Source organism: Anabrus simplex, chromosome 2, assembly GCF_040414725.1.
Source record: "Anabrus simplex isolate iqAnaSimp1 chromosome 2, ASM4041472v1, whole genome shotgun sequence".
Classification (NCBI taxonomy): domain Eukaryota; kingdom Metazoa; phylum Arthropoda; class Insecta; order Orthoptera; family Tettigoniidae; genus Anabrus; species Anabrus simplex.
The window spans coordinates 718,144,414-718,171,070 of NC_090266.1; the positions used below are offsets into that span (position 1 = coordinate 718,144,414).

The 26,657-nt window shown below is 40.0% G+C and overlaps 1 protein-coding gene across 1 annotated transcript in view; it reads right to left on the reverse strand.

Annotated features, from left to right (window-relative positions):
• Positions 1-26,657, reverse strand: part of Fmo-1 (Flavin-containing monooxygenase 1) — a 401,881-nt gene that overhangs the window by 238,682 nt on the left and 136,542 nt on the right. Inside the window, exon 2 of the mRNA XM_067139395.2 lies at positions 11,130-11,271. Within this exon, the coding sequence (XP_066995496.2) occupies positions 11,130-11,271 (142 nt within the window). The remainder of the gene's footprint in view (positions 1-11,129; positions 11,272-26,657) is intronic.

The following is a 26,657-nucleotide window of genomic DNA, read 5'->3' on the forward strand; positions in this document are numbered from 1 at the left end:
CAACTCCTCAAGAGAAACGGACTGCAATTTCTCCAGAAATTTCAGATAACTACTGGAAAGTCCTGTTGACAGAATCAGAACAATCACAGCGACCTCTCTCCCATTGAATGAATACACTGGGGCCGATGACCTTCGATGTTAGGCCCCTTAAAACAACAAGCATCAGAATGAATACACACTGCTGGGAAGTGTGTTATAGGGCAGTTACAAGTCGATACCTGAATTCTCTCAGTTAGATGGTTTATTACAAAACGTTTTCTCTTGTTCCTGTGTTTCCACTGCAGCTCTTTAATTTGTCGACGGCATTGCATTCACGTGGACAGGTGTGCCAGTTTGAACCCCAACATATTACTACAGAGGATAGAAAATCCATTCAGATTGCACGGCATTACTGTACTCCATATCACATTACATTACATTACCTGATTGTGGTATTAAATATAATTCCTTTCATGACGAAACCATATCAATTTACTTGAATGGATATCGATCGCTTTTGAATTTTGGTAATGTAGTTTCAAACATTCGTTTCAGCCTGGCAGTGCATAGCGTATATATCTGCTTGAAATTGAATGATGGGTGCATTATAGTTCCACACACGTTTCGTGTGAGGGATTTCTGAACTCTATCTAATGATAACGTTCGTGTGGAGTGTTCAATTAAAACGTGTTACTGGTCTCTTTGTGTGGATATTGAGTGTCGTAGCATTTACTACATTTCCATTATGAACATTCACTCCTAAACATGCAAATTCATATATAATTATCGGAGAAAAGAGTCGAGCTGCACAGGAGTGTAACAAAAGAGTTAAGCCATCAATAGTGATTGTACAGTTAAGGACAAATATAACATTTCGATTTTACACATCGTTTAAAAGTAACTCCGGTAGACACTGCCTACACATACACGGGATCTTCTTTCTAATGCAAGGCAATACCTTGCTACGCCTGAACACTCGAATGCGGATGATGGACTTACGGAACTACTGTTTACGTTTTCCATGGGGCTATATATTTATTTCAAAGTACCGGCATTCTTGCCCTTGAGTATCAAGAAAAGAAATTGTTCAGTTACCAAGTTTTAAATGGAGACGTTGCAAAGCAATAAACACAGAAACGATGTGATTTTGAAAGTGTAACATAAATTTCAATAAGGCAATGTTTTGACAGTAACGGCATTATACACCGAATATGTGGTGCCACAGAACGCTAATGGAACCTCTTAGAGCTAACATAACTTTCTCGTGAATGTCATTCATGAGCAGCTGGAAACGCTTCCACGTGTCGGCGAAGGTTCCAGGTGTAGTGCCGCGTGCTCCGACCATTAGTCCTATTATTTCAATCTCTTGAGGAAGGTATTTGGATTTGTAATAGAGGATTCTGGGTTCGTAAATCTCCCTTTTTTCTCTAGGATTACCTCTTCAGGTTGGCTTTTGTGGCTTTCGCTGAAGGTTATCATGTCGATACGACGACAACTGGCGTTAGTTCATGGCCAATCCATGAAATTCTTCGCGGACATTAAAGGCCTTCTTCCTTAGTTCCTTGGCTATGAATGATCTCATTTGATGGTGTCGAGTGTTTTGCAGAAATTCTCCGTGTTTGCATGATCCTAGGACATGAACAGGAGTTTACGTCCCCCTCGCCACTTCTTATTAGACAGGCCGATGTGATTTCTGACCCAAGAATTTGCTGGTTTATACTTTTTGTATCATTCTACTTCAATTTCTCTTTGTGTTAGTGAACAACAGGAGATGAATTCACGACTCTTAATTCTCGCCTATTTGTATTTTTACATTTTTTAGTATTGAGCATTTACGGGCATCACTTTTGGAAATGTTCAGAAGTTTCCAACATTCCTTACCTTCCGTATAAGAAACTCTTGAAGCGTAAGCCTGCAGATTAGCATTATCAAGGAGTATTTTACTTGCGTTAAAGGATTTAAGGTAAGTTTCTCATGATTTATTGGCAGATAACCGAAAAATATATTCCAATGGAAATGTTTAAACATGTATTTTATGCTGACAGTTAGATCGCATTTTTATTCTTGGATAAATGAGTACGCAACAGCGATAACTCTTGAAATCAATTCACTCATATGAAATTAGGTTGGAAAAAATCATATAGTCTTTGTTTAGTTGCAAAGGATGGCGATCCTAGCTTTAATAAATGTTTCGTTCTTATAAATTTCTGTTAGGAACGTAACATTCAGCCATCTAGTCGACATATTGCCTCACTCCAAGGTATTTGTGCGTTTCTCACCATGATCAATTAGGCAGGAAGGGGTGGAAGGGGATGTATGCAAATGATGCCGGAGAAGTGCGAACACGGAAATTTGCGAACACATCATTAAAGTGGAAATTTGCGCACACTGGGGATTATTACTACCTGACTAGGGTTTCCCAGTTCTTGGTAAATATTTCGTTGCCGGAAATCTGCGAACGCTATCCTGAGAATCCCATCAACCCTGGATCAGCTTTCCGATTTTAACATTGTGTTTGCAACAACCCATACCATGCCATGTAATAAGTTCTACAAAATTGGTTACTATGATTTTTTAAAATACATCGTAAGGTTAGAAATAAGAAAAATAAGAATAAGACAATATATTTAGATATCAAAAATGTCAAAAATGGCTTTCACGGCTGCAGATCTTACAATCACATGAATAGAACCAGCTTTTGGGAGGTTAGGCCGTGTGCATTTTGCAGAGTTCTATTCATGTGATTGTAAGATCTGCGGCCGTGAAAGCCATTTTTGATATTCTAACTCCATGGGGAGTGACATTTTTTGGAAACGGAGAATTCACTTCTCCTTTAGCAGATTAGCAATCCCTATTTGCTAACACGGCGAGACCATGCGCTTGGTCTGCCACTGCTAAGCGGAGTCCTGGAGGGGCGTGCCAATCCAGCTGATCAGCCCATATGGCACGTCTGGGTGATACTCTGCCAAATGCACACGGCCTAACCATCCAAAAGCTGGTTCTATTAATGTGATTGTAAGATCTGCGGCCGTGAAAGCCATTTTTGATATTCTAACTCCATGGGGAGTAACATTTTTTTGGAAATGGAGAATTCACTTCTCCTTTAGCAGGTTAGCAATACCTATTTGCTAACACGTCGAGACCATGCGCTTGGTCTGTCACTGCTAAGCAGAGTCCTGGAGAGGCGTGCCAATCCAGCTAATGAGCCCTTATGGCAAGTCTGGGCGAAACTCTGCAAAATGCACTCGGCCTAACCACCCAAAAGCTGGTTCTATTCATGTGATTGTAAAACATTTAGATGTTTTAATATATACGGTACTCTAATAATATAATTAAGATTTTATAATTAATCAATATGGTCGTTTCAGGTTCTGACTTTGTGACAAAAATGCCCCACGCAGAATCGGTGAAGAGGACCTTGCTAAATCAGCGAAGTAACGTGCGTAGAAATCAACAAGAGCCAAAAGAACGTGGTGACATTATTCTCAACGAAGAAATCTTGAAAATGACCGATGGGAGCAGTTTTCTTCTTGTAGATGACGGACTAGAAGAAAGAACACTAGTTTTCAGTGGAGACAAAGGAAAGGAAAGTTTAAAAACATCTACACATTATTTATGGATGGTACATTTAGGTGCTGCAGCAAACAGTTTGCACAAGTCTACACTGTTCACGCAGACCTAGGAGGCCGGCCGAACGAAATAAATGTTTTCCCTATGGTATTTGCCCTGCTCCCTAATAAGAAGAAAGAAACCTACATTCGCATCTTCCTTCTTATTAAAGAAGTAGTTCCACAGTGGTTTCCCAGTAAAATCAATGTCGATTTTGAGGCAGCTGCAATATCGGCTCTACATCAAGTTTTTCCCTCAAGTGAGTGGGTGTCACTTCCATATCGTCGCTTCACCGGTAAAAGGTTGTAATCCACAAAGCTCTTCCTATCGATTATTCTCCTTAAGAATGGTCACGCCTACCAGCCACATATGGTTATGCAGTCCATCAGAACAAATTTTGTTGTGTTCATTTCCCTATGCCCATGTGTAAAGGAAACTTAACCTTACTGTACCGTACTATACGAATGTATGCTTGCATTACGTATTTACACACTCCTATTGTATAATGCATTTTAGGTTCATTTTCGGTTACTCGTTGGCATAGGAAAACGAACACAACGGACATTGTTCTGATGGGCTGCATATCCATACGTGGCTGGGAGGTGTGACCAGTCTTAAGGAGAATAATCGATAGGCAGAGCTTTGTGGATTACAACCTTTTACCGGTGAAGCGACGATATGAAGAAATGCTTATGGAGAAAAATTCAAAGTCTGGGTCTACAAGAGGAATGCCGTCAGAATGAAGAGTTAAGGCTTCACGTCACCATGTGTGCGGCACTGGCATTTTTGAAACCGGAGGACGTAGAGGACGGATGGCTCCAGATTCATGCGGAAGCTCCCGAAAACCAAAACTCTTCGAGTTTTTCGACTACTTTGTGCATACACGGCTACAAAATGAAGAGTTCCCCATCGATATATGGAATTTCTACGGTAAGAGGCACAGAACCACGAATGCTGTAGAAAGATGGCACAACAAATTAAATACTATCGTTGGTAACCCCACCCCAGAGTCAACATGTTGGTGGAATGTTTGAAGAAGGAAGCGGAACACACAAATTGCATGTATATGAGGTTAGAAATACATCTTGAAGGGAAGAACAGAAAGAGGAAATACTTGAAACTGGACGACGGGATTGAGAAAACCATAAAAGTATATGAAGAGACAAGAGATATTAGGTCCTATTTAAAAGCCATTACTCATATTCCGAAATTGGAATAAATTACGGTAACCCACATGTAAATACTGTATATGGTGTAAATGTATACGTATGTAAAAATGACGAATCCTATGAAGGCTGATTTTAAACAAGCCAAAATGGTAAGATGATAATTATCATTTTGAAAGTCCAAAGCCTGTGTAAAGTGTGATGGAAATTAGTTTCAATAAGTTGTATGGATTAAAGATTTCTTTTTTGCAATTTGCTTTACGTCGCACCGACACAGATAGACAGGGACAGACGACGATGGGACAGGAACGGCCTGGGAATGGGAAGGAAGCGGACGTGGCCTTAATTAGGGTACAGCCCCAGCATTTGCCTGGTGTGAAAATGGGAAACCACGGAAAACCATCTTCAGGGCTGCCGACAGTGCGGTTCGAACCAACTATCTCCCAGATGCGAGCTCACAGCTGCGCGCCCCTAACCGCACGGCCAACTCGCCCGGTAAAGATTGTTTCATTTACAGGGGTTGCTTACATTAGATGTTTTGTTTCCTTTTTTGAAGATAGTGTTCGCAAATTTCCGGCAACGAAATATTTACCAAGACTTGGGAAATCCAGGTCACGTAGTAATAATCCGTAGTGTGCGCAAATTTCCGCTTTAATGATGTGTTCGCAAATTTCCGTGTTCGCACTTTTCCGGACATCGGATGCAAACTCCATGTTAAAATAGCGGAAAGCCCTTAACGGGGGATGGGTGTGTCAGTTCATACTTCTCTGCGATTTTACTGCTGGTTATTTAATTTAATTTCTGTTAGGATACCTTAGTTCTCCGTATCACATCAAGGAGTGATTTACCTGATAACATCTTCTATTTTATGATAATGGTGGTAATGAGGTGATGATGAAGATGGCAATAATAATTGTTACCGTGGTTGGTGGATCAGCAGAGGTGAAATAAGGTGCCGGGGTGAATGGGTCTAACTACCAAACCCAAGTCAATTTAAAACTTTAACAAAGTTATATTTTCTGAGTTTTAACAATCAATAACAGCAAAATTTAACAGGATTTAAGAATTTTAACTCTCTTGGGCTACAAGCCCCTAGTTTTACAATTTCGAGCTCCTAGCTCCATGCCCAAATTTGTTCAAGGGCAGGAATCCCCTAAAAACATGGAGCACTTGCTCCCACTTTACAATGTCAAGCTTCCCAGAGACATTCCAACAACACTAGAAAAGAGCTGACACGCTCTCAGTTTTTTCAAGCCTATTCAAGGCAATATCAGAAACTTACAATTACTGGCCATCAAGGCACAACATACAAAATGAAACAGGGGTATCTCGTACCCAGCCTACAAGGCCTTCGTTTAAAAGAAATAACAGATAAATAAATGGCCCGAAAACAAAATGAAAGGAGGCGAACATTTGCACTCCTCTATGTAGCTTCTTAAAACCTAAAAGGCACTAGGCCGATGACATTAAGGAAGAGAAGAAAATCAGTTACCGAAACTTAGTCACCTCAAACCAAAATGAAGGGGAGCTCGAGAGGGTAAATCACTCTCTATCCCCGAATTACAGTTACAAATTTAATTAATATTTTACATAAGCTGGCAGAAAATTACATATGTAGAAAGTTAGGTTACATGGTAAATGTTTCGGACCTTTCCCGCGGGTTAAACTGCTGAGCTAGCAAGAAATAAATATGTTAAATGGCCATTACCTTGCTGAACACCTGCTGCCTGATGAAAGAGGCACCACCCGCCTCCTGCTTCACATCCACACACTTAAATAGATTTTGATCAAATGGCCAAGAGACGTCAAAATCCGCAGTTTATAAACCCTCGGGTAAAGTTCGAGACCTTTCATGAATAATCAAGCCACACCCTCTCACTTTTATTGGTAGATGAAAAAGTTACACACAAAATCGAAGAAGAAACCTCTGATAGGCTGAGAATTAATTGCAAAAATTAGGGATTGGCTGAATTCAAAACTGGCGGAAAGAAAAGGTCAATATTGCCAACCTAAAAATGAATGAACATAATTTAGTAAAGGACAAACTTATGAATACAAAATTCCTTCAAAAAAGTTCCTTTACTTCGCACCAGGGTGCATGATTATAGTTTTTAGCAGAGACATCTATGAGAGAATGTCCACACTTCTTGAAGAACGGAAAACAAAACAAGTTGAAATGCACATAGTTCACGAAACTTCACCATTAAAAAAACTTACGGTAGTGACGTCTTCTGACGGAAAGTTTAAGTAAGTCAAGTTCCAAGTTCTGAGTTTCTCCTGTAGAGGAGGTTTTATTGGCTCATGATTTAAAAGTGCGGCGTAGGGGTGTACCGCCCGGTACAATAATAATAATAATAATAATAATAATAATAATAATAATAATAATAATAATCGTAATCGTAATCATTAAAATTAAATTTGACTGCGATTTTACTTATATTATATTATATTATATTATATTATATTATATTATATTATATTATATTATATTATATTATATTATATTATATTATATTATATTTTCTCCAATATTTCCTCTTGAATTCAAATTTACCTTCATATTGTGATTTTCTTACTTTTAAAGACACCACTCAAACATATTCGCCATTCTACGCATCTCTACACTGACAACTCGGAACATATTATTATATATGTATAATTCGCTGGGGCCATTAAGGACCACGTTAAGTCTTGTTGCATTTGACACTGAACTTGGCCTTCTTTAGAGCCCAAATTTCCCTCATTCTTTGTGAGTGGGCCTGCTTACGCTCCTCTGTCCAAGGGGCTACGTGTCTTCTCTTCGGTTGCTCGTCTCGGTTTAGCCCGTTCGTCAATATTTTCTTGCGGAAGAGATCTCTGTTAAGGGCGTCTTCAGCTGAGATATGTAGCATTTGAAGGTCTTCTTTGGTATTCCTAAACCAGGGAATTGTGGTTTTGGGGTTTGAATAAAAAAAAAATATTTCTTTAGTTAAGTTTCTTCCGTCCATTCTTTTCAGATGACCGTAAAATCGAGCCCGTATTTTTCTGATTGTGTCGGTAATTTTCCCTATTTTGCTGTAGACTTCCTTGTTGGATCTCTTTTGATGGACTCCATTTCTGTACTTTGATCCCAAGATTCCTCTCACAATTTTGCGTTCTCTTTTCTCCAGTTCTTCAAAGAGTCCTTTGTTGGCATTTAGAGACAGGGTTTCGGCTGCATATAGAACTACTGGCTTCAGAACTGTTTCATAGTGACGTATCTTGGTGTTTTGGGAAAGGCATTTTTTGTTGTAGATTGTGCGGGATGTTTGGTAGGCTATTTCCAGTTTGCGTACTCGCTCCTGAAGTGCTTCTTTGTCCAGTCCATTTTTCATGATGATCTCACCCAGGTATTTGAATTTGTCTACTCGGGTGATGTCCCCGTATTTTGTATGGAGTTTTGGTGGAGCCTCTTTGATGTTAGTCATTACTTCTGTTTTCTCAAACGATATCTGCAAACCAGTTTGTTCGGCAATTTCCTTTAAAATTTCAACTTGAGCTCTAGCGGTTTCTATGTCGTTTGAGAGAACAGCAATATCATCGGCAAATGCTAAGCAGTCTGTTGCGATCCCCTTAGATTTGGTTCCTATTCTCAATGGACTGTAGTTGATTTCCTGTAGTCTCACCCGCCAGGTTCTGATGATCTTTTCAAGAACACAGTTGAAGAGTATCGGGGATAGCCCATCACCTTGTCGGACTCCTGTTTTGATGTCAAAGGAATGCGAGAGACATCCGTGGAACTTCTCCTTGGATTTTGTATCGGTCAGCGTGGCTCTAATTAATGCCAGCAGTTTCAAATCAACTCCAAATTCATTTAAGATGTTTAGCAGGACTTCCCGGTCGAGGGAGTCGTATGCTTTCTTAAAGTCCACAAAGACAGACACATACTGCTTGAATCTTAGTGTTCAAAATCTGATGATCGTTTTCAGATTTTGGATCTGTTCAGCTGTTGAGCGACCTTTTCTGAACCCTCCTTGGTATTCACCTATTTGATGTTTGAGTTGTGCTTCCAAACGCTCCAGGATGGCAAGTGATAGAATTTTGTAAGTCACGGGTAGCAAAGATATTCCTCGGTAGTTGTTGATGTTCTTCATGCTGCCTTTTTTGTGTAATGGATGGATCAAAGCTATTTTCCAATCTTCGGGTAGGGTCTCCTTGTTCCAAATTTCTTCTATTTGCTTTTGCAATATATAAAGTGATTCCTCTGGGGCATATTTCCATAGTTCTTCTACTACTGAGTCTTCCCCCGCCGCTTTGTTATTTTTGACACGGGCAATGTGGCGCTTGATTTCATCTCTGTCGGGTGGTCTGGAATCTGGGTACCTGAGTAAGGGTTCCTTGGTTTCAATGGGGCTTTGCGGTTTAGGGCAATTAAGTAAATTCTTGAAGTAATCTGCCAGAATGCTGCAATTTTCTTCATTTGACGTCGCCAGTGAGCCGTCCTTTCGCTCAAAGCATAGAGATGGTTTATAGCCAGTGAGTTTGCGTTTGAAGGCTCTGTAGTACTCTCTGCTTTCATTCTTCCTAAAGTTTTGTTCTATCTTTTCAATGAGAGATCTTTCGTATTTACGTTTCTCAGTTCTGAACACCCTAGCTGCTTGGGCACGTTGGGTTTTGTAGGTTTCCGAATCATTTTCTGATTTCGTAGAGTAGTACTGTTTCCACGCATTGAGTCTTTCTTGGAGGACTGATTCGCAGGTACCATTCCACCAGGCATGCTTTTTGCTTCTCTTGATTTCTGCAACGTCTTTGGCGGCCTCAACAAGGAGACTTTTGGCGTTGTGAATGTCACAGTCATTTGGTCTAGCCTTCTCCTGGAACTCCTCGACCCTTTGCCGAAGTTTATCATTGTCGGAGCGTGTGATCTGTTTGGTTGTCTTCCTTGTGTTTGCGGGAATTGGTTTGAATTTGATAAGAGACATATAATGATCTGAGGCCACATTGATGCCTTTCTTTACCTTGACATTCATAATCTCAGGGCTGTTTCTCCTGGAGATTGCAACATGATCAATTTGGAACTCTCCGAGAGCTTGGACGGGAGAACGCCAAGTCATTTGCTTTCTGGGTAGATGGCGAAAGTGGGTCGACATGACCTGCAGGTTGTGATTTTCGCAAATTGACACCAGTCTTTTGCCGTTGGGATTGGTTCTTTTGTGAGCAGGGTAATTTCCTATAACTTTCTTGTACTTCTGTTCACGACCTAGTTGGGCATTGAAGTCACCCAAAAGAAGCTTGACATTGTGTTTGGGGACTTTGTTTAATTTATCATCCAGTAGGTCCCAGAAATTATCAACTTCGTCTGGATCAGACTTGTTCTTATCGTTTGTAGGAGCATTATTATTATTATTATTATTATTATTATTATTATTATTATTATTATTATTATTATTATTATTATACCAACAAGGACGTTGAGTGTGCTCGGTAAGTTTTAGTGATATAGTGCGCTAGCTTCTTCTACACAACCGGGTGGAAGCGGTGGATCTAAGGCATACACAATGAAGATACATAGCCATGTTAGAAATGAACACGTCATACTTATTTGTATGAATTAATCACCACTGATCTGCATCTAGGGCAGTCTCCCAGGTGGCAGAATCCCGTTCTGTTCTTTTCCTAGTTACTTTTATAAAACTTTTGCAATGAATTTGAAAAATTATTGAATGTCTCCATTAGTAAATTATTCGAATCCCTGACTCCCCTTCCTATAAACCATTATTTTCCCCAATATTTCCTCTTGAATTCAAATTTATCTTCATAATGTGATTTTCTTACTTTTAAGGACACCACTCAAACATATTCGCCATTCTACGCATCTCTACACTGACAACTCGGAACATACCATTTAGTCGAGCAGCTCTTCTCCTTTCTACCAAGTCTTTCCAGCCCAAACTTTGTAACATTTTTGTAACGTTTTTTGTCGGAAATCACCCAGAACGAATCGAGCTGCTTTTCCATGGATTATTTCCAATTCTTGAATCAAGTAATCCTAGTGTGGGTGCATACAGCGGAACAATTCTCTAGTTGGGGTCTTACATATTCATGATGCGCATTTTATGAAATGAAGAGCACCCTGACCTGTGACTTTTAGTTCCGAAATTTTACAAACCGCTAAACTGTTATAACAATACGATCAAAGGAATACAACAACGATTATAATGAAATAATACACCGACTTTGTATCTTTGCAATTTCGAATGAGTGTATCAATCGAGGTTCACTAGAAAAGTGGTCCTACGCGAGGAGAATAATGGCCCTGGTGAGTTATTCCTAGCACCATTACCTACGTTTCCACCAGAACATGCGTACGAATACGTACAAAGATTGGAAAGAGCCAAATATTTGAGACAAGCTTACCTGTATATATTTTCTCAGCTTGAAGTGGTCTGCGTAGTCGTTGAGAAACTGGAGGATGTCTTCCGCAGGAATGTAGGATCTGTCTTCTTCCTTCTTTATCGGGAAATCAGGGAATCCCATGACTTCTTTAGGAAGGTTAGTCCTGAAAAGAGCAACAAATCACCTACAATTTTTCATTGAAAGCTCCAATTAAATATTGCTAATTTGGAAATATAAAAATGTCTCTACCTCCCCATGCCCATTGCAGCGGAACTAATATTGGACTAATATTGACGTTACTGCAAGGGTTCACACTTTCCTGCAGGGGACATTAAATTTCGAATACCAATTACATACTAATCATACGATCGGTAGATAACTAATATTTCGTATGGTTCGAAACCGGCCTTCATCATCCCTGAAGATGGTTTTCCGAGGTTTCCGATTTTCAAAATAGGGCAATGCTGGGGCTGTACCTTAATTAACGCCACGGTCGCTGGGTACATTTTCATTTCTAGCCCTTCCCCAAGCTTGCGTCGCCGAAATTCTTCAATATGTTAGTGCGACTGTAAGCCACTAACAAAAATGTATATATTTTATATCAGTCAATAACAAGTATTAAAAAGTTCATTTGTTCAAAAAAGCATATTAATAACCTTTACCTTTGGAAAAGTATAACGCAGATACCTGTAAATATAAATACTTATTTTGTGTTACGTCCGAATAGTCTGAGTAGCTCCGGTAATGTGATTAAATCAGAGGCAGGGAATAGGTTTATAAACCACGCGTGACCCTGACTCGCGGTTGTAACATTGCGTTCATACGAACTTTGTGTAGCAAAATCCGTAGTGTCTGAAATCTTCTTCACGGTAACCTAGTTGCTTAGGAGGTCGAAATATTAGTTTTCAGTAAGGAAAATGCTTCTACAATACATACCTAATGGCACGAGATTATTTTTTTGCTATTTGCTTTAGGTCGCACAGACAGAGATATGTCTTATGGCGACGATGGGATAGGAAAGGCCTAGGAATGGGAAGGAATCGGCCGTGGCCTTATTAAGGTACAGCCCCAGCATTTGCCTGGTGTGAAATTGGGAAACCACGGAAAACCATCTTCAGGGCTGCCGACAGCCCAGTTTGAACCCACTATCTCCCGATTACTGGATACTGGCCGCACTTAAGCAACTGCAGCTATCGAGCTCGGTGCACGAGATTATATACTGTACCCTTCCATACCTTAGTATGGGTTCCGCCTGCACACCCCAGAGCGTGGCGGGAATACCCTGGATGATAGTTCGAAATACTACAATCTTATAAACGAATGAATAATCAGGAAGTGAAAAGAAAGTGATATACTAACTTATATAATTAATGAAAATTATGTATGCAAAGCTGAAATTTACTGAAACCTCTTGGCATGGAAATGAAATGGCAAAATATCGAAAGCAAACGGCATCTGACAAGAAAATAAACGATCACAAAACTGGGTTGACAAATAAGTCCATGACAGATAAGCGATCCCCGCAAAAATAAATTCACTTCCTGACTGAAAAGCCTGACTTGCCTTTTAGCAGCTAATATTATTCTAAAACACACAGTGAATTATAACATTCTGTAGCAAAAGCTATGGACCAATAGTAAACTTCGTCGGAGAAAAGCAGTCAAGCAAAATTGTATTATAGGAAGGTGTATTAAAAGTAACTTCGCTGATTAAAATTATAAAGCAAAACTGAATACAGATTCTTAATCAGGAACATTTTAGAAACATGACCCAATATTAAAAGTTAATAATTAATTTAAAAAAATACTGTCATAATTCTTAGAAATTAGTGAAGCTATTCGCTGAGTGTTTGAAGGCAAGGAACGCGACAAATAGCGCCAAATTGAACGGCAAGTATTCAGGAGCAAAAATCTTAATTATTATAATTACCAGCGGTCGAAATGTGTTGAGATTTGACATAGAGGCAAGAATCATACAATCACATTAGTTGACCCCAATTGCAAGTCACCGGCAGGTCTGCATATAGTCTAATCAAAACAAAAACAGGAATGATTTGCCAAAGGAGGGGAAGATAAGAACTAACAAATTTTGTGTGCGTTCCAGTTTATCTTTAAATAACATGCCACTTAAGCATTTTCGAGGAATCAGTTCCAAGTTCTTGTTCTTGTAGAAACGTGAACCCTTGGCGACCCTTTAAAATATCCGTTCCCTTTCCTAGGATGGAAGTTCAAAATTTTCCCTTTGATCTGTTTTAATATATTTTTGTTTGTTTTTATGATGAGCCTTAAAGTTAATGATTTGAGTGCCCCGTTCAACCCTGTAGTACTAATTAGATGGTGCCCATTAATTAATTGGAGATTCTGTATCTTCAAATTTTGATGTTTATTATTACATGCGTTAGATTCGAAGAGTAACACCCCTGAGATAAATGCTGGTTGGGACTCAGAATTTGAGTGGGTGCAACATGGCTTCGCCTAACGTGGGGCTTTATTTCGGTAGCGATTGAAGCATGACGTCGAACCTTTTGACGGTTGTATCACAGTAGATGCAAAGTATTGTTAATGGTATTTTGATTAAAACCAATCGGGGCATTTAATTAATTATATACCGCATCACGGCTTTGCGTTGTTGGGAAAAATGTATTCAGACATAATAAGGGAAATTTTAATACGATGGCATCATCCAGATGACCCTCTTATTTTACGATTTGTTTATTAAACTCATTCTTTACATTTCACTTGTTTTATATATTCATTTATTGCGTTCGGACACTCGTTATCACAGCATAGGTTAGTAGTAACTTCCGAACAGGGCTCATTTGATAGATTAATAGAAGTAGGTTGTTGTTGGTCTCTTCCAGACGAGTAGTGATACCCGACTCGCAGGGGCTCATCAGTTAGTAATCAAAGATTTGTTTATTCTTGAGTAATAGTTAATGATGCAATTTTGACATTTGCGAATGTGGAGGCTTCACACATTTGGTCACCAAATGGTTCGTAGGAGGAGATAGTAGGAACAGGGAGAATATGTTAAGAATTATACTGAGTACCTAACTCCAAGTAAATGCAGGAATGAGATTTGAAATTGTATTGACGAGAATTATTTTTTTCAGATTTGAATTTACGAGATTTTTGTGTGCCATGTCAAAATTTCTAGGTGTTGTTTGACATTGCAGTTTCCAAATTTTTTTATGTGTCATATACGTGTTTTTCTGGATGGAGCAAAGCAAGACTTGTTATCTTTATGCTACTTGTGGTTTAATACGAGTGATTGTGTTAAAATAGAAATTTAATTTGCGTGGTGAACCGCCATATGATAGGGGCTTGACAAACTGTTGAATGCAGTGCTGTAGGGCGAGGAGCCAGTTAGCCCTCAATTTTAATAATATAAATTTATGTCTGACGTAGAGGGAGAGAAATCCCACGATGGACATATAGGAGAGCAAGAATCGCTTACGGTAGCGATTGTGATGAGGGTTATGACTCATCAAAATAAGACGTTAGAAAAACCTTTAAATCAGTCTATAGAACAGTGTAAAGAACAGTCTAAGGAACAGACTGATAGGACTATAGAACAAATTAATTAATCTATGGAGCAGAAATATGGAGAAATACGGATCGCTTGTGATAATAATAAGATGGAGTAAGCGAGGCAAGTAGGTGAAGTGCGGACCACGTGTCAAAATTACGAACGGTAATTTACGCGGGGGCTAGATCAGGTACGCGAGGCGTGTCATAGAACAAAGGAAGAAATGAAAGAACACTTCGATGCAAGTCTTATCCCAGTGAACGAGAGGTTTGAACGAGTTAGATCCGAAGCATTGGAGGATCGTAACGAGAACAGTGGAAGACTAGTGGCAGAACTCAGTGATATTACGACCCAGATGTCAGATGATCGTTATGAATTGAGGCTTAGAACGAAAATATGCGAGATTAATGTCGGCGACGACGAGAGGAGATTACGTCTCAGATCGAAGGCCATATCGTCCAAACAACACGGAAGATCGCTGGATGTGTGGGAAACGTGTAAAGTTTACTTACGGACCACGTAAACACAGAAGGGAAATGTCGGTTCGGCAGTTAGAGGTTGAATCCCTCTAAAGTAATTAAGAGGTGTTAACTAAATTACAGGATGCGGGAGTCAGAAATGAAAGTTTAGAGCGCAGGTTGGAGACTTGTGAAGAAATAAATGACAAGCTGATCAGGGTGACCGAAGCATTAGCGATACGGGAGCAGGAGACCGAAGAGTCGGAAAGAAAATTAAGCAGTAAACAGGAAGAATGCCTGCAGAGACAGTTTAAAACTAAATTCATTGCGGATGTTAACGCGGATAAGATTGATGAACTTCGAAAAGAAGTCGATTTGTTAAAGGCGAACGAGGACAGCTCCGGGACTCGAGACTTTATCTTCGAGTATAGGGATTTCGAGACTTCAGAGAACAGAGGGATGAACAGGGTGAAGGAGGAAACCGTGGCAGCCGATACGACAGGTTCAAAATTTCTGATGGCGGAAGGATCATCGCCGGGCTCAGCAAACAATGCTGCATACACTGTAGTCAATTTTGTGAGAATGTCAGATGACAAACCTCCCAAGTTCGATGCTCGACGGCAAATAATGCCCAAAAGGCTCATTAGGGAGATAAGGAATTATACACAAGAGCATAGGATACCTGCCTAAAGACGACTGCAGACTGTAGAGAAATTCTTGGATGGAGCGCGAGCGATTTGGTTCAGGGCGTTGCATTACACCTTCGATGACTTCATGGGGTTCCTCTAAGCTTTTTACAGAAGTATTGAAGTATGGAATCGCAGCAGCACCTCAGGTTAAAGTTGTACTCGAGATGATACTCTACTTCTGCGTCAACAAAGTATTCGGACTACAGTACTCCCCAGTTTCATAAGATGCGCGATTTGGATAATCTGGTCAGTGAGACCGAGCTAATAAGTGCCACTGCGAAACAATTGCCGTTCGAGATTCAGGAATGATAATTGCTTCCAATGTACGCATGGCAGTGCAGGCGGAAAGTCTGTTAAGGCAACTTGACCAGACGACCCATCACGGGAGCGGCAAGCATCAAAGATCCCCAGAGCCGCAGGTAAATAACATCAAAATGGGGACAAGCCCGAAAACAGAGTCCACTAGAGACCAGAGCATGAACACCAGTTGTGAATTAACGAGTTCTAGTCGGGACTTCAAGAGAAATTATGAGCCGAGTTGGCTGCACAGACCGAGGAACCACCGAGGTGCAAGACCACAGTACCGGGGAACTTCCAAAGAGGTAGGGGATACCGAGGGTATGAGGGTAGGGGGAATGACAGTCGGTCTTACCCGTACTCAGGACTGAAACCAACCCGGAGTCCAGCCCATCACAGAGTTCGTCAGGATGCCAATAATTAGTTAGAAGAGCGACATCAGGAGAGCAGGCGATATATTGAGGAGCTCATTAAGAGAAAATGGAAGGATGCTCTCCAGAACAGAAATCCAGATGGGCAAGTTTCCGGAGCTGAGAGCTTACAGGTACAGCAAGCAAGGTGCGATCGTCAATTGAATCCAAATGCTCACCATCCTGAAACCTAACAAATGTTCGGGTCTAAAAACGCCAAAATTTAGAGGGGTATGGACGATCGCGAAGATAGATTCATGGATTGCGACCCTGGAGCTGTTGATTGACGGCCCTCAGCCTCAGACCACCAAGGGTGTCAGACAGTTACCCTTTATCATTACCAGGATTGGGAACTTGAAGATATGCTCACTTATTGATACAGGAGCTGGCATCTCCGTAGTTTCGCAAAATATACTGGATGAGTTAAAATTTAATATCTCTGTTATTCCAGTTTCATGTATCAAAATTCGGGGCATAGTTTCAGACAAAAATGTAATTTGTAAGCAACAAGCAATATTAGAAGTCGAGATTGGTCAGTCGACCTTTCCACATTCGTTTGTCGTGATGGCTAAGATTAACTACAATCTAATTATTGGAGCAGAGATCATAACGGAGTACCACGCCGTGATTTATATGGGAGACAATACGATGAAGTTCAATTTTTTTAAGATAGTACAAAGGACTAATCTATGGAGACACAGGAGGCAAAAATAGACATCGAAGAAACTGACTGGAACACAGAGGTTCAAACTTGGAACAACGAGCAAGTAGACGCAGCCGACATTGAAATAGAGGAGATTGTCGGAATTATAGGAGCAGATGACGGGTATTTTGAGAAAATATAGGGAAAAAATAACGAAGCGAATTTTGATCCGGAGGAAAGGGCAAATTTAGAAGAAATTTTGAGAAAATATTGGGATACATTTGGCACAAACCGGAGAAGATCCAAAATGTTGAATATGAGTTAAATGTTAATGACTAGTCCCCTTATAAGAGAAGGGTATACCCGATCAAGAAAAATTTCCATCCGCAGGTCAGAGATGCTATTAGGGACATGGAGAACGAAGGTCTTATATTTGAGTCCTCAACTCCATTCTTCAACCCGCTAATTGTGGTCAGAAAGCCCGATGGTTCCGTACGTATTTTTTGACGCACGGATCATAAATGAGAGACTAGTTCCGGAATATTATCACGCGCTAGCAAATAAGAAATTTTAAAGGGATTCAGGGAAATGAGTTACTTCCCGTCGTTTGATTGGACTTCATCATTTCATCACATACTATTAGAAGAGAAATCAAAAATTGTTACCTGGATTTTTGTTTGACCAGGAAACGTACGTTTTCATCAGGCTTCCGTTTGGTATTAAGAAAGTTAGATCAGTCTTTATCCGCGCTCTTGACCGAAACCTCAGCCCTAAAGTTAGTGCACAATTATTCGGTACCTGGATGATACGTATTTAATAGTCACAAATTCTCGAGAAGAGCATTTAGAAATCACCGATGTGGTCCTCACAGATTTGGGGAAAATAACTTTAAAGTAGATTTACCAAAATCCTATCTGTGTCAAGAAGAATTTCTGTTTAGGTCACTTAGTTGACGGAGAAGGTGTGCGGCCTAATTACTTGAAGATTGAAGCTATCAGGTTATTCTCAAAACCTACCAAAATAAAACATATCAGGCAGTTTCTCGAGATTTGTCAGTTCTTCGCTGATCATTGACCGGAGTATACATCAGTCGTGGCACCGTTGAAAGACCTGCTAAGAAAGAATAACCGTTGGAAATGCGATTCGGCATGCGAAGAGGCTTTCACTCAGACTAAGAAAAGGCTTTTGCAGAGTTCAAATGTAGGATATCCAGACTACAAATCAAAATTTATCATTTTGACGGACGCTTCCACCATACGGATCGGGGCTGTCCTACTACAAGAAGAAAGAGAAAACTCTATCAAGAAAACATACATTGAGTTCATGACCCGGAAATTGCGGAAACATGAGACGAAATACACCATTACCGAGTTGGAGATATTGGCCATCGTCTACGTCTAGCCATATTTGGAGGAGGATAATCTATGATTTTCCTATTATCATTCGTACAGACCACAAGGCATTAACGTTCATAATGAAGATAAATATGTCAAGTGAGAGGGTCAGCCGTTCGGCTTTGTTTGTTCAACAGTTTGATCTGACCGTTAAACACTGCCCAGGGAAATTGAATATCTTGGCGCATACCTTAAGTTTAAACCCCAACCCTGATGACTTCGCGATTCATCGCTTAGAATTGATTGATGATGATCGTGAGGTTCTTGGGAAGCTGAGGGAAATTGGATAGCTGCAGAAGAGAGACTAATTCAACAAATTGATAACTGACTTCTTTACCCAGAAGCTGCAACCTGGCAGTCCCAATATCATTAGAGCAGGGAAGATGGCTCCATGTTATCATTACCTCAATGGGATCCTCCACAAGTTCGTGGATGAAAACCATACGAAGCTTAGGATAGCCGTGCGCTCGGGGATCCAGAATGCACTTGTAAATCACGTTCACCACGGTAAAATAGGAAACGTGTTATCTACGAGCAAGGAAGCTTTTGTATGGAATAAGATGAACAAAAATGTCAGAGATATATCGCGAATATATGACATTTATCAGCGAATTAAACCAAATCCATTCTTGCCTAAGAAATCACCGCGTCCATTGTTAGCTACTGAGCCGAAGGAGATGTTCGCCATGGACCTTATGGTCCTTTGCCAAAAGCCCTCAGGGGGAATAATTTCATTTTAGTAAGTATGGACGTGTTTTCCCAATTCATTGCTCTATATCCCATGCAGAAAGCAAACTCAAAAATAGTCTTGAGGGAAATAACATCTCACGAATATCAACTACTGGAAGGCGAAATTCATCGTCACTGACCATGGAAGTCAATTCACGTCCCTTGCATTTGCCAACGAATTACGCCTGCTAGACTCCAGATATGTGCTACGCTCAATTCGACATCCGGAATGCAACCCGTCAGAGCGAATCAGGAGGGCGATCGCAAAGTTCTGTAAGATCTACGGCTCAGAAGTGCTACCTATTATCACGGATTGTATCAATACCGCCATGCACAAGGCAACCGGACAGACACCCGCAGTGGTTCACTGTCACCAATATCCAGCTAGGCCATGGCATGAAGCCGTCGCTTGCCCGTCGGCTCCGTCAGAATCACAAGAGATTTGTGTGACCAAGGCACGAGAACACCTACAAGTGCAAGCTGATAGAAGTTTGAGAAGGTTAAGGAAAAAGCGGTTACAGCGCCCAGTGGTGAGGATAGGCGAGCTTGTGTTAGTCAAGAAGCCGACTGTATGAAATCCAGAGCAAGAGGTGTAGCACAAATTTTCTCGACTTTATGTGGGACCTTCTAAAATTAATCACACCTACGGGAACAATTCCTACAATGTCCATAGCTTGGACTGCACCACAGAAAGTGTATACAACGCCGCCAACCTAAAGATGTATCACATTCTAGCCCAGGATATGGAAGAGAATGAAGAACCGAAGGAGAGGGGGAAGGAGAAGAGGAAGAAGATACCGAAGGAGACGAAGAAGCCGTGGAACTAGACATCCAAATGATCCGGCCAACATTGATAGCGAGGCCATGCTTTGAATGTAGAAACCCAGACAGCGACGTACTTGAATTCATGGAAATGGTTCGTCGATTAGAACAAAAGAACGGGGCACTTCAGAGAGAGAATCACCAACGACGGAACGAGTTTGTTGTAGCCAAGCAATTTATGAAAATTAGGGGATGTCAGAAAACAATTGATGTCGCTATAGTGATTCAAAATTTGTTAAAAAATACATGTATGCACAACATTTTTAAACACAGCGTGGGAAATAATGTACCCTAGTGGGATGTTAGCTACGTCATTCAATTAGAATTATTTAATATGGTATATATTTCTAATTCGCTAAGCAAAAATATCTTATATTTGTACATTGTAGGTCTACCGACCAGTTAGTAAGGTGTTACTTCACCCACACAGACTTCTATCTCCACGAGGATTGCGGTCCCAGAAGGAAACGCAATGCCCAGCAAAATTAGTATTCCCTGTAATATTGCCAAGTTGGAAAGAGAGCGGGATAGCGATTTCCAAACCCAACCAGGAAATACGTTGCCAGGGCTATCCGATCTACTGAACGAAGGGAGCACGTTATCCAAGATTCTTGGGAAAGTCGCCATTTAAAATCCAAGGCTGGGGACGGGTTTGAAGCTTTCAGTTAGTAGAAATGAGAATTAGATGAGGTTTCAAACTCCCGCTTAGCTATGGACCAATTGTAAAATTCGCCTTGGTGAAGCAGTCAAGCCAACATTGTATTATAGGAAGGGGTGTAAAAAGTAACCTCGCTGATTAAATTTATAAAGGAAAACTGAATACAGGTTCGTAATCAGGAAAATTTTAGAAACATGACTCAATATTAAAAGTTATTAATTTAGGAAGATTTACTGTCATAATTCTTAGAAATTAGTGACACTATTCACTGATTTGTTGAAGGGAAGGGACGTGACAGGTACTGCCAAATTTCCCGCCAATTATACAGGAGCAAAAGTCTTAATCATTATAATTACCAACGATCGAAATGAGTTGAGATTTGACATGGAGGGAAGAATTATATAATCACATTCGTTGACCCCAAGTTCAAGCCACCAGCAGGTCTGGATATAGTCAAATGGGGTCATCGGAGCTGCTCACTCTACCGTGACCTCTCGTGAATTCGGAGAAGAGAAGGGTCTCACATTAATACCAATTCAGGCAACTGATAAGACACACTTGTAAAATTTTGCTCGAGGGACCACGATGTCAGTGCGTGTAGCAAATACAGTTGTAAGAGTTTGTCAGAGCAGTCACTACGGTCTTTCAGGTAGTGATCCAGCACGTGTAAATACACTTGGTAAAGGTTCGTCGAGCAGTAACCGCGTTCAAAAACGTGTAACACACTTGCGAAAGTAAAATTTATTGCGTTAAGTGCGAGGAAGGACGATACTGGAACCTTGAATTTTCACCTGTAGACATTCAGACATGGGAGATACCTGGTCGGTCTTGCGGACATTGACAATACTAAAGTTTCGCGTTCGGGAAACGAGTGCATGCTGTGCCGATGAGGTGATTGCGATGTATCACCGGTTCGTAAAGTGTCGGCAGGGACGAAGAATGAAAGTGTAAATGAAGCAGGTGAGATTAAAGGTCAGAAGTGTAAATTGTTATATAAAATAGCTCTGAGTGTAGATTGTCAAAACGTTAAATGTTTATTAAGTGACACAAATGTGTAAATTTCTAAAAAGCACGGGATTACTACTTCAACCTAACATGAAAGCTACCAGGATGCAGGGCTAAGCCGGAATGGGCCATGAGGCTCATCGTCCGGCATAGCAAACAACAGGCAGCGATGAATAGCAATCACCATTTATTTATGTAGATTTGTTGGTGTTAGTGGGGAAATCATATAATTTAATATGGTAACTTGAGTGTCACGCAAGCCACTTAACGGCTCGTATAATTCGGATAGATAGACAAAGAGATAAATTAATATGTAATTAATTATATCAAGCACTCATATTATTTCAGTAGAGTAAATTAGTGTTGAATTTGTTTTTGTTCAAGTGCTTGCAGTGTTCATAATTGATTGTATTGTATTGTATTGCATTGTATAGGAGCATGCCTCACGTAAAGGTAAATTGAGATTCATATTAGAATTGCTCCAGAGATATTTATCTGCCTTAGGTCAGTTTTGTAGATGTTAGGGCATGTTGTAAGTTTATCCAGAGATATAGGGTTGCCAGAGAATTTCAACATTGTGGGACTGGACTGAAGTCCGATTGTTTTATATGTAAATATCAATGATCATGTGTGGCGTGAACTTTGACCAGTATACGTCAAATATGATAATCATGAAGAGCTTCGGAGTGATAAATGGACGGGTTATGTCTAAATGAGTGTTTAATAATAATGCTTTGTGAATAAAGCACGGGCCTGATTTTATAGAATGATTGCAAGTTAAAAGTTAAATGTGGAGATAACATGTGGCGTAGTAGTAGTAAATTCGATTTTATATTAATTGTTGATTTAATGCTTTAGACTCAATAATAATCAAAATGATTGGTTTAGAAGCGATAGAGGCACTAGGATATGATGGTCATGCTACGTTGAGGGCAGATGGTGGGTTAAGGCCCTTTTCAGATTTTGGAAGTCTAGCGGGACAAAAATCCGACATGAGATAAAATTGAGTCGTACCTACGTCGATGTTATATGCAGATTTCGATGTTATGAGTGGCAGAAGAGTCCACGCACCGGGGATTCATAAATATTTGTTGAGGAGTAAATGTACTTCAAATGAGAAGGAAGGAAGGAATAATTTAGCACTCACAGGGACTGGATGAGGATTCCCAGTCGCGAGGTGTCATGGGACTTGAAATTTGTCTATGCATAAAATGGTGTCCCCATAAAATAAGTACAGTACGATATGAAGTAAGGTTGCGGTTCGAATAACGTTATTGTGTCCCGGCCGATGTGAAATCTTATCTTGGTTGTTCATATGGGATTTAATGTATGTGACTAAATTATAAAGATTGGAAATTAAAAGTTACAAAATAATAATAACATTAATATTCCAAGTAAATCGTATTTTAACTGATTGCTTAGTGCCGAACAAGACCGAACATTTAAGGGTTATGCACTAAATATAATAATAGTTAAATGCCGTTAAACAACTGACAATAATTCATTATGATAATAATTTGAACGATCATATGAAAAATTTACGATATTATTTCTCATCGTAATAATAACCGTGAAAAAAAGAATAAAATATTAAATCTATGATGATTAGGTGTTACGATAATGATGATCTCCACTAATGATAATGATAATGAAAATGATAACAAATAATTAATTTTTATTATGGATTAATTCGGATGAGATGTTGACAGTGAACAGGGAAGTCAGCTGGCGAAATGACGTAATTATGTCAAGATGTAAATAGTAAGCTAAGTTTATGATGATAAATGCTAAGGCAAATCCCTACATCTGGACGTTTAGGTTAGAGTCCCTTTGTCCCTTTGTCGTTTCCCTTCCGCTAAGAGTAGAATATCTTTGGTAGGAACCCGGGATGGTATTGTATAATCTCGTGTTGATCCCATCTAGAGAAATTTGAAGTCGACGACACTTAATGTGCTCACGCTCACCTTTCCGACAGGCAAAGGTCTCGACTACACGTTGTCATGGTATTATCACGAGGGTCGTTGGTTCACTCCTCAGCAATTAACGATTCAAAAACCATAGTGGATGGGTGGTCTACGGTGTTAAAGTAATTTATGTAGCATTTCAGGAATTATTTGCCAAAATAATAGGCAATAAGGATCTAGAGTGTCAAAACTATTTATGCCAATTTTTAGGAATGATTTGCCAATTAAGGGGCAAATAAGGAATAACAAACTTTGTTTATGTTCCAGTTTATCTTTAAATAAAATGCTCCTTAAGCATTTGCAAGAAAACAGCTTCAAGTTCTTGTTCATGTAGAATAGTAAACCCTTGGTGACCGTTGAGGATATCTGTCTTCTCTCCTAGGACGGAGCTTCGAAGTTTTATCTTTGATCTGTTTTAGTATATTTTTGTTTGTTTTTATGATGAGCCTTAAAGTGAATAATTTGGGTGTCCCGTTCAACCCTGTAGTACTAATTAGATGGCGCCCATATATTTAATAGGAGATTTCGTATCTTAAACTTTATGTTGTTTATTATTTGCGTTAAATTCGAAGCGTAACACCTATGAGATAAATGCTGGCTGGGACTCAGGCTTTGAGCGGGTGCGCTACATTTACCAACACCGTGTGATTACCTTGACATAATATACACCTGCTAACACATTCCTTAGTGAGTAGACTCCAAATACGTAATTTGATCAAAATAAGTCCAGCAGTTTCCTACTTTTTAGAATATACAAACAGATATATAACCAGACAGACAGTCAGACACCAAAGGGAAAAGTTCTACCACATGTTACTTCGGTGTTCAGATACATTAGGTGTGGTTAATTTTAAAGTCGAGAAAAATGCAATGCATCCTATGAATTTCTCCTGTATTGGATCCTTCAAATAACTGTACGTCTGCGAGTGTCCGTCATTGGCTGCAGGGCATGAAGCCGGTAGAATATAGTAATTTTCTCCGTCATTTAAGAAGTAAGTGAAAATATGTTCATAACAAAAATTATTGAAAATGAAGGGGCGTTTCACATAAATTCCACAGATTTTATATTGAAACATATCATATATGCTCAATTTTTATTTATCACACTGTGGAATAATTCAATTCAAGCGCTTAATATAGTCGCGGGGAATGAAGGAAGGAACCCTGGATGGCCGTGCCATACGCTGGGAGAACCCCGTAGCGCTCCGGTAGGAACGAATTCCTCTAGTTGGACCTGAGCCGCAAGCCGTGATTTGTAGCACGGAGACCCCATAGTCCACACGCGAACAGAAAACTTTGGTGGGTGTGAGATTTGAACGAGGGGAAGCACCAAACATTGGTCACAGGTTGACGAACTTCTCTTTTCCAGGGCTGGAATCACCTGAATTCTAATAAATTAATCCTCCACTAAGCTCAATTCTAAATTCTACTACACGTAGTTAAGATTATAATAATAGGGTAACAGGAACTGATAAAACCATTTACTTGTGTCATGCAGATATATATGCGTATTAACGTGTGCAGCCGTTAGCATCTGGCGAGCTCTCACATAGGAAGAGGGTTTGTTTGGTGGTACTTCCCCTTGGAGCCCAAGACCTTGTGAAACTATAAAAGCTGAGTAGACAAGGAAAGCGTTCTCCTATTGCATTTTGAACGGCGAGAGTAATGTGTCGTGACCGCGAGCATATGAGAAAATAACTTTGTGAAGTTTGTGTCAGACTTGAACTAAAATCGTTGTGATTTAGCTCACAAGAGTTAGTTACGGTATATATATATATATATATATATATATATATATATATACGAAGGACATACGGCATGTACTCGAAGTGTGAGATTAACGTGTGCGTTTCGTTAATAAATAATCTCTCACTAGAACAGATAACCGGGCCCATTTCACTTAATTTAGTGCCGCGTAGATTAACTAATATCTAACCGGCGCCTATAGTTAACTGTTAGCCAATACTAAGTTTGGAATCGTCCATTCGAGCACACTAAGCGGAGAAGTAGAAGGTACTAATTTAATTAAACAGTTCCAGGTACAACCCAATATTAAGAAGACAGCAGCCATAAACTACTCCGGAGTCGGCAAGAGGACCTTCATGCTTGTGCTGTGTGTCGTAATCATGGGCTAAGCCCGCATGACAAATTGGCATGTGATTCGCCGTTGCTGGAGGGGTTGCCGACAAGTTAAGTCCTTTTGTTTCTTAAGCATCTGCAGTGATAGATAGATTTGCTGGGAAAGTCCATTTGAATTATGTAAATTAACTCTTAAGTGTAAGTCAGAATGGCACTGGTATTGCTCATTTCATTGAATCTAAATACGTTTAGGGCTGCATACATCTTAAGACCCCGAGCTGTGTATTGTAAATATTTAGATGGGAAATGAGGGAAAGAATAGGTTAGATGTAGGTGTGTGTTGCTGTTATTTGTGTTTTATTCCAATTTATTTTGAGTCAAGATAGAGTATGGGTAGATTATTCGTGGAAAATCTAGTGTTCTGTACGCCACCAGTATCGATCCGTGAGAGCAGCTTAGACTAGAGTCAGTGTAGGCTAGGATGTTTTGTTGCATGATGCATGAATTTCAGCTATTAGAAGGCGCAAATTGAGACTTTTCAACTTAGAGAGAAGAGAAGGGTCTTTAAGTGTGGTGGCAGGCAAATTCATGGACATGTGCCGGTCGTCGAACCGAGGTTTATTTATATGTGAGGCTAGAGAGTTGCCTGTGGATATTTACTGGGGCTGAGATCCTAAGATATAGGCTATGAAAGCCATGATGTTATATTTGGTGGCACGATGATGATGAAGTAATGAACCGGCCTATTAAAATTGAAATTATGCAAGGCTGTCGGCCTTGTTTCCTGGCCAGATTTTGTGTGCTTATCTATAGCACTGATGTTGTTAAGACCGGATGTGCCATTCATTCTTGCCCCAAGTAGCTGGCGAACCT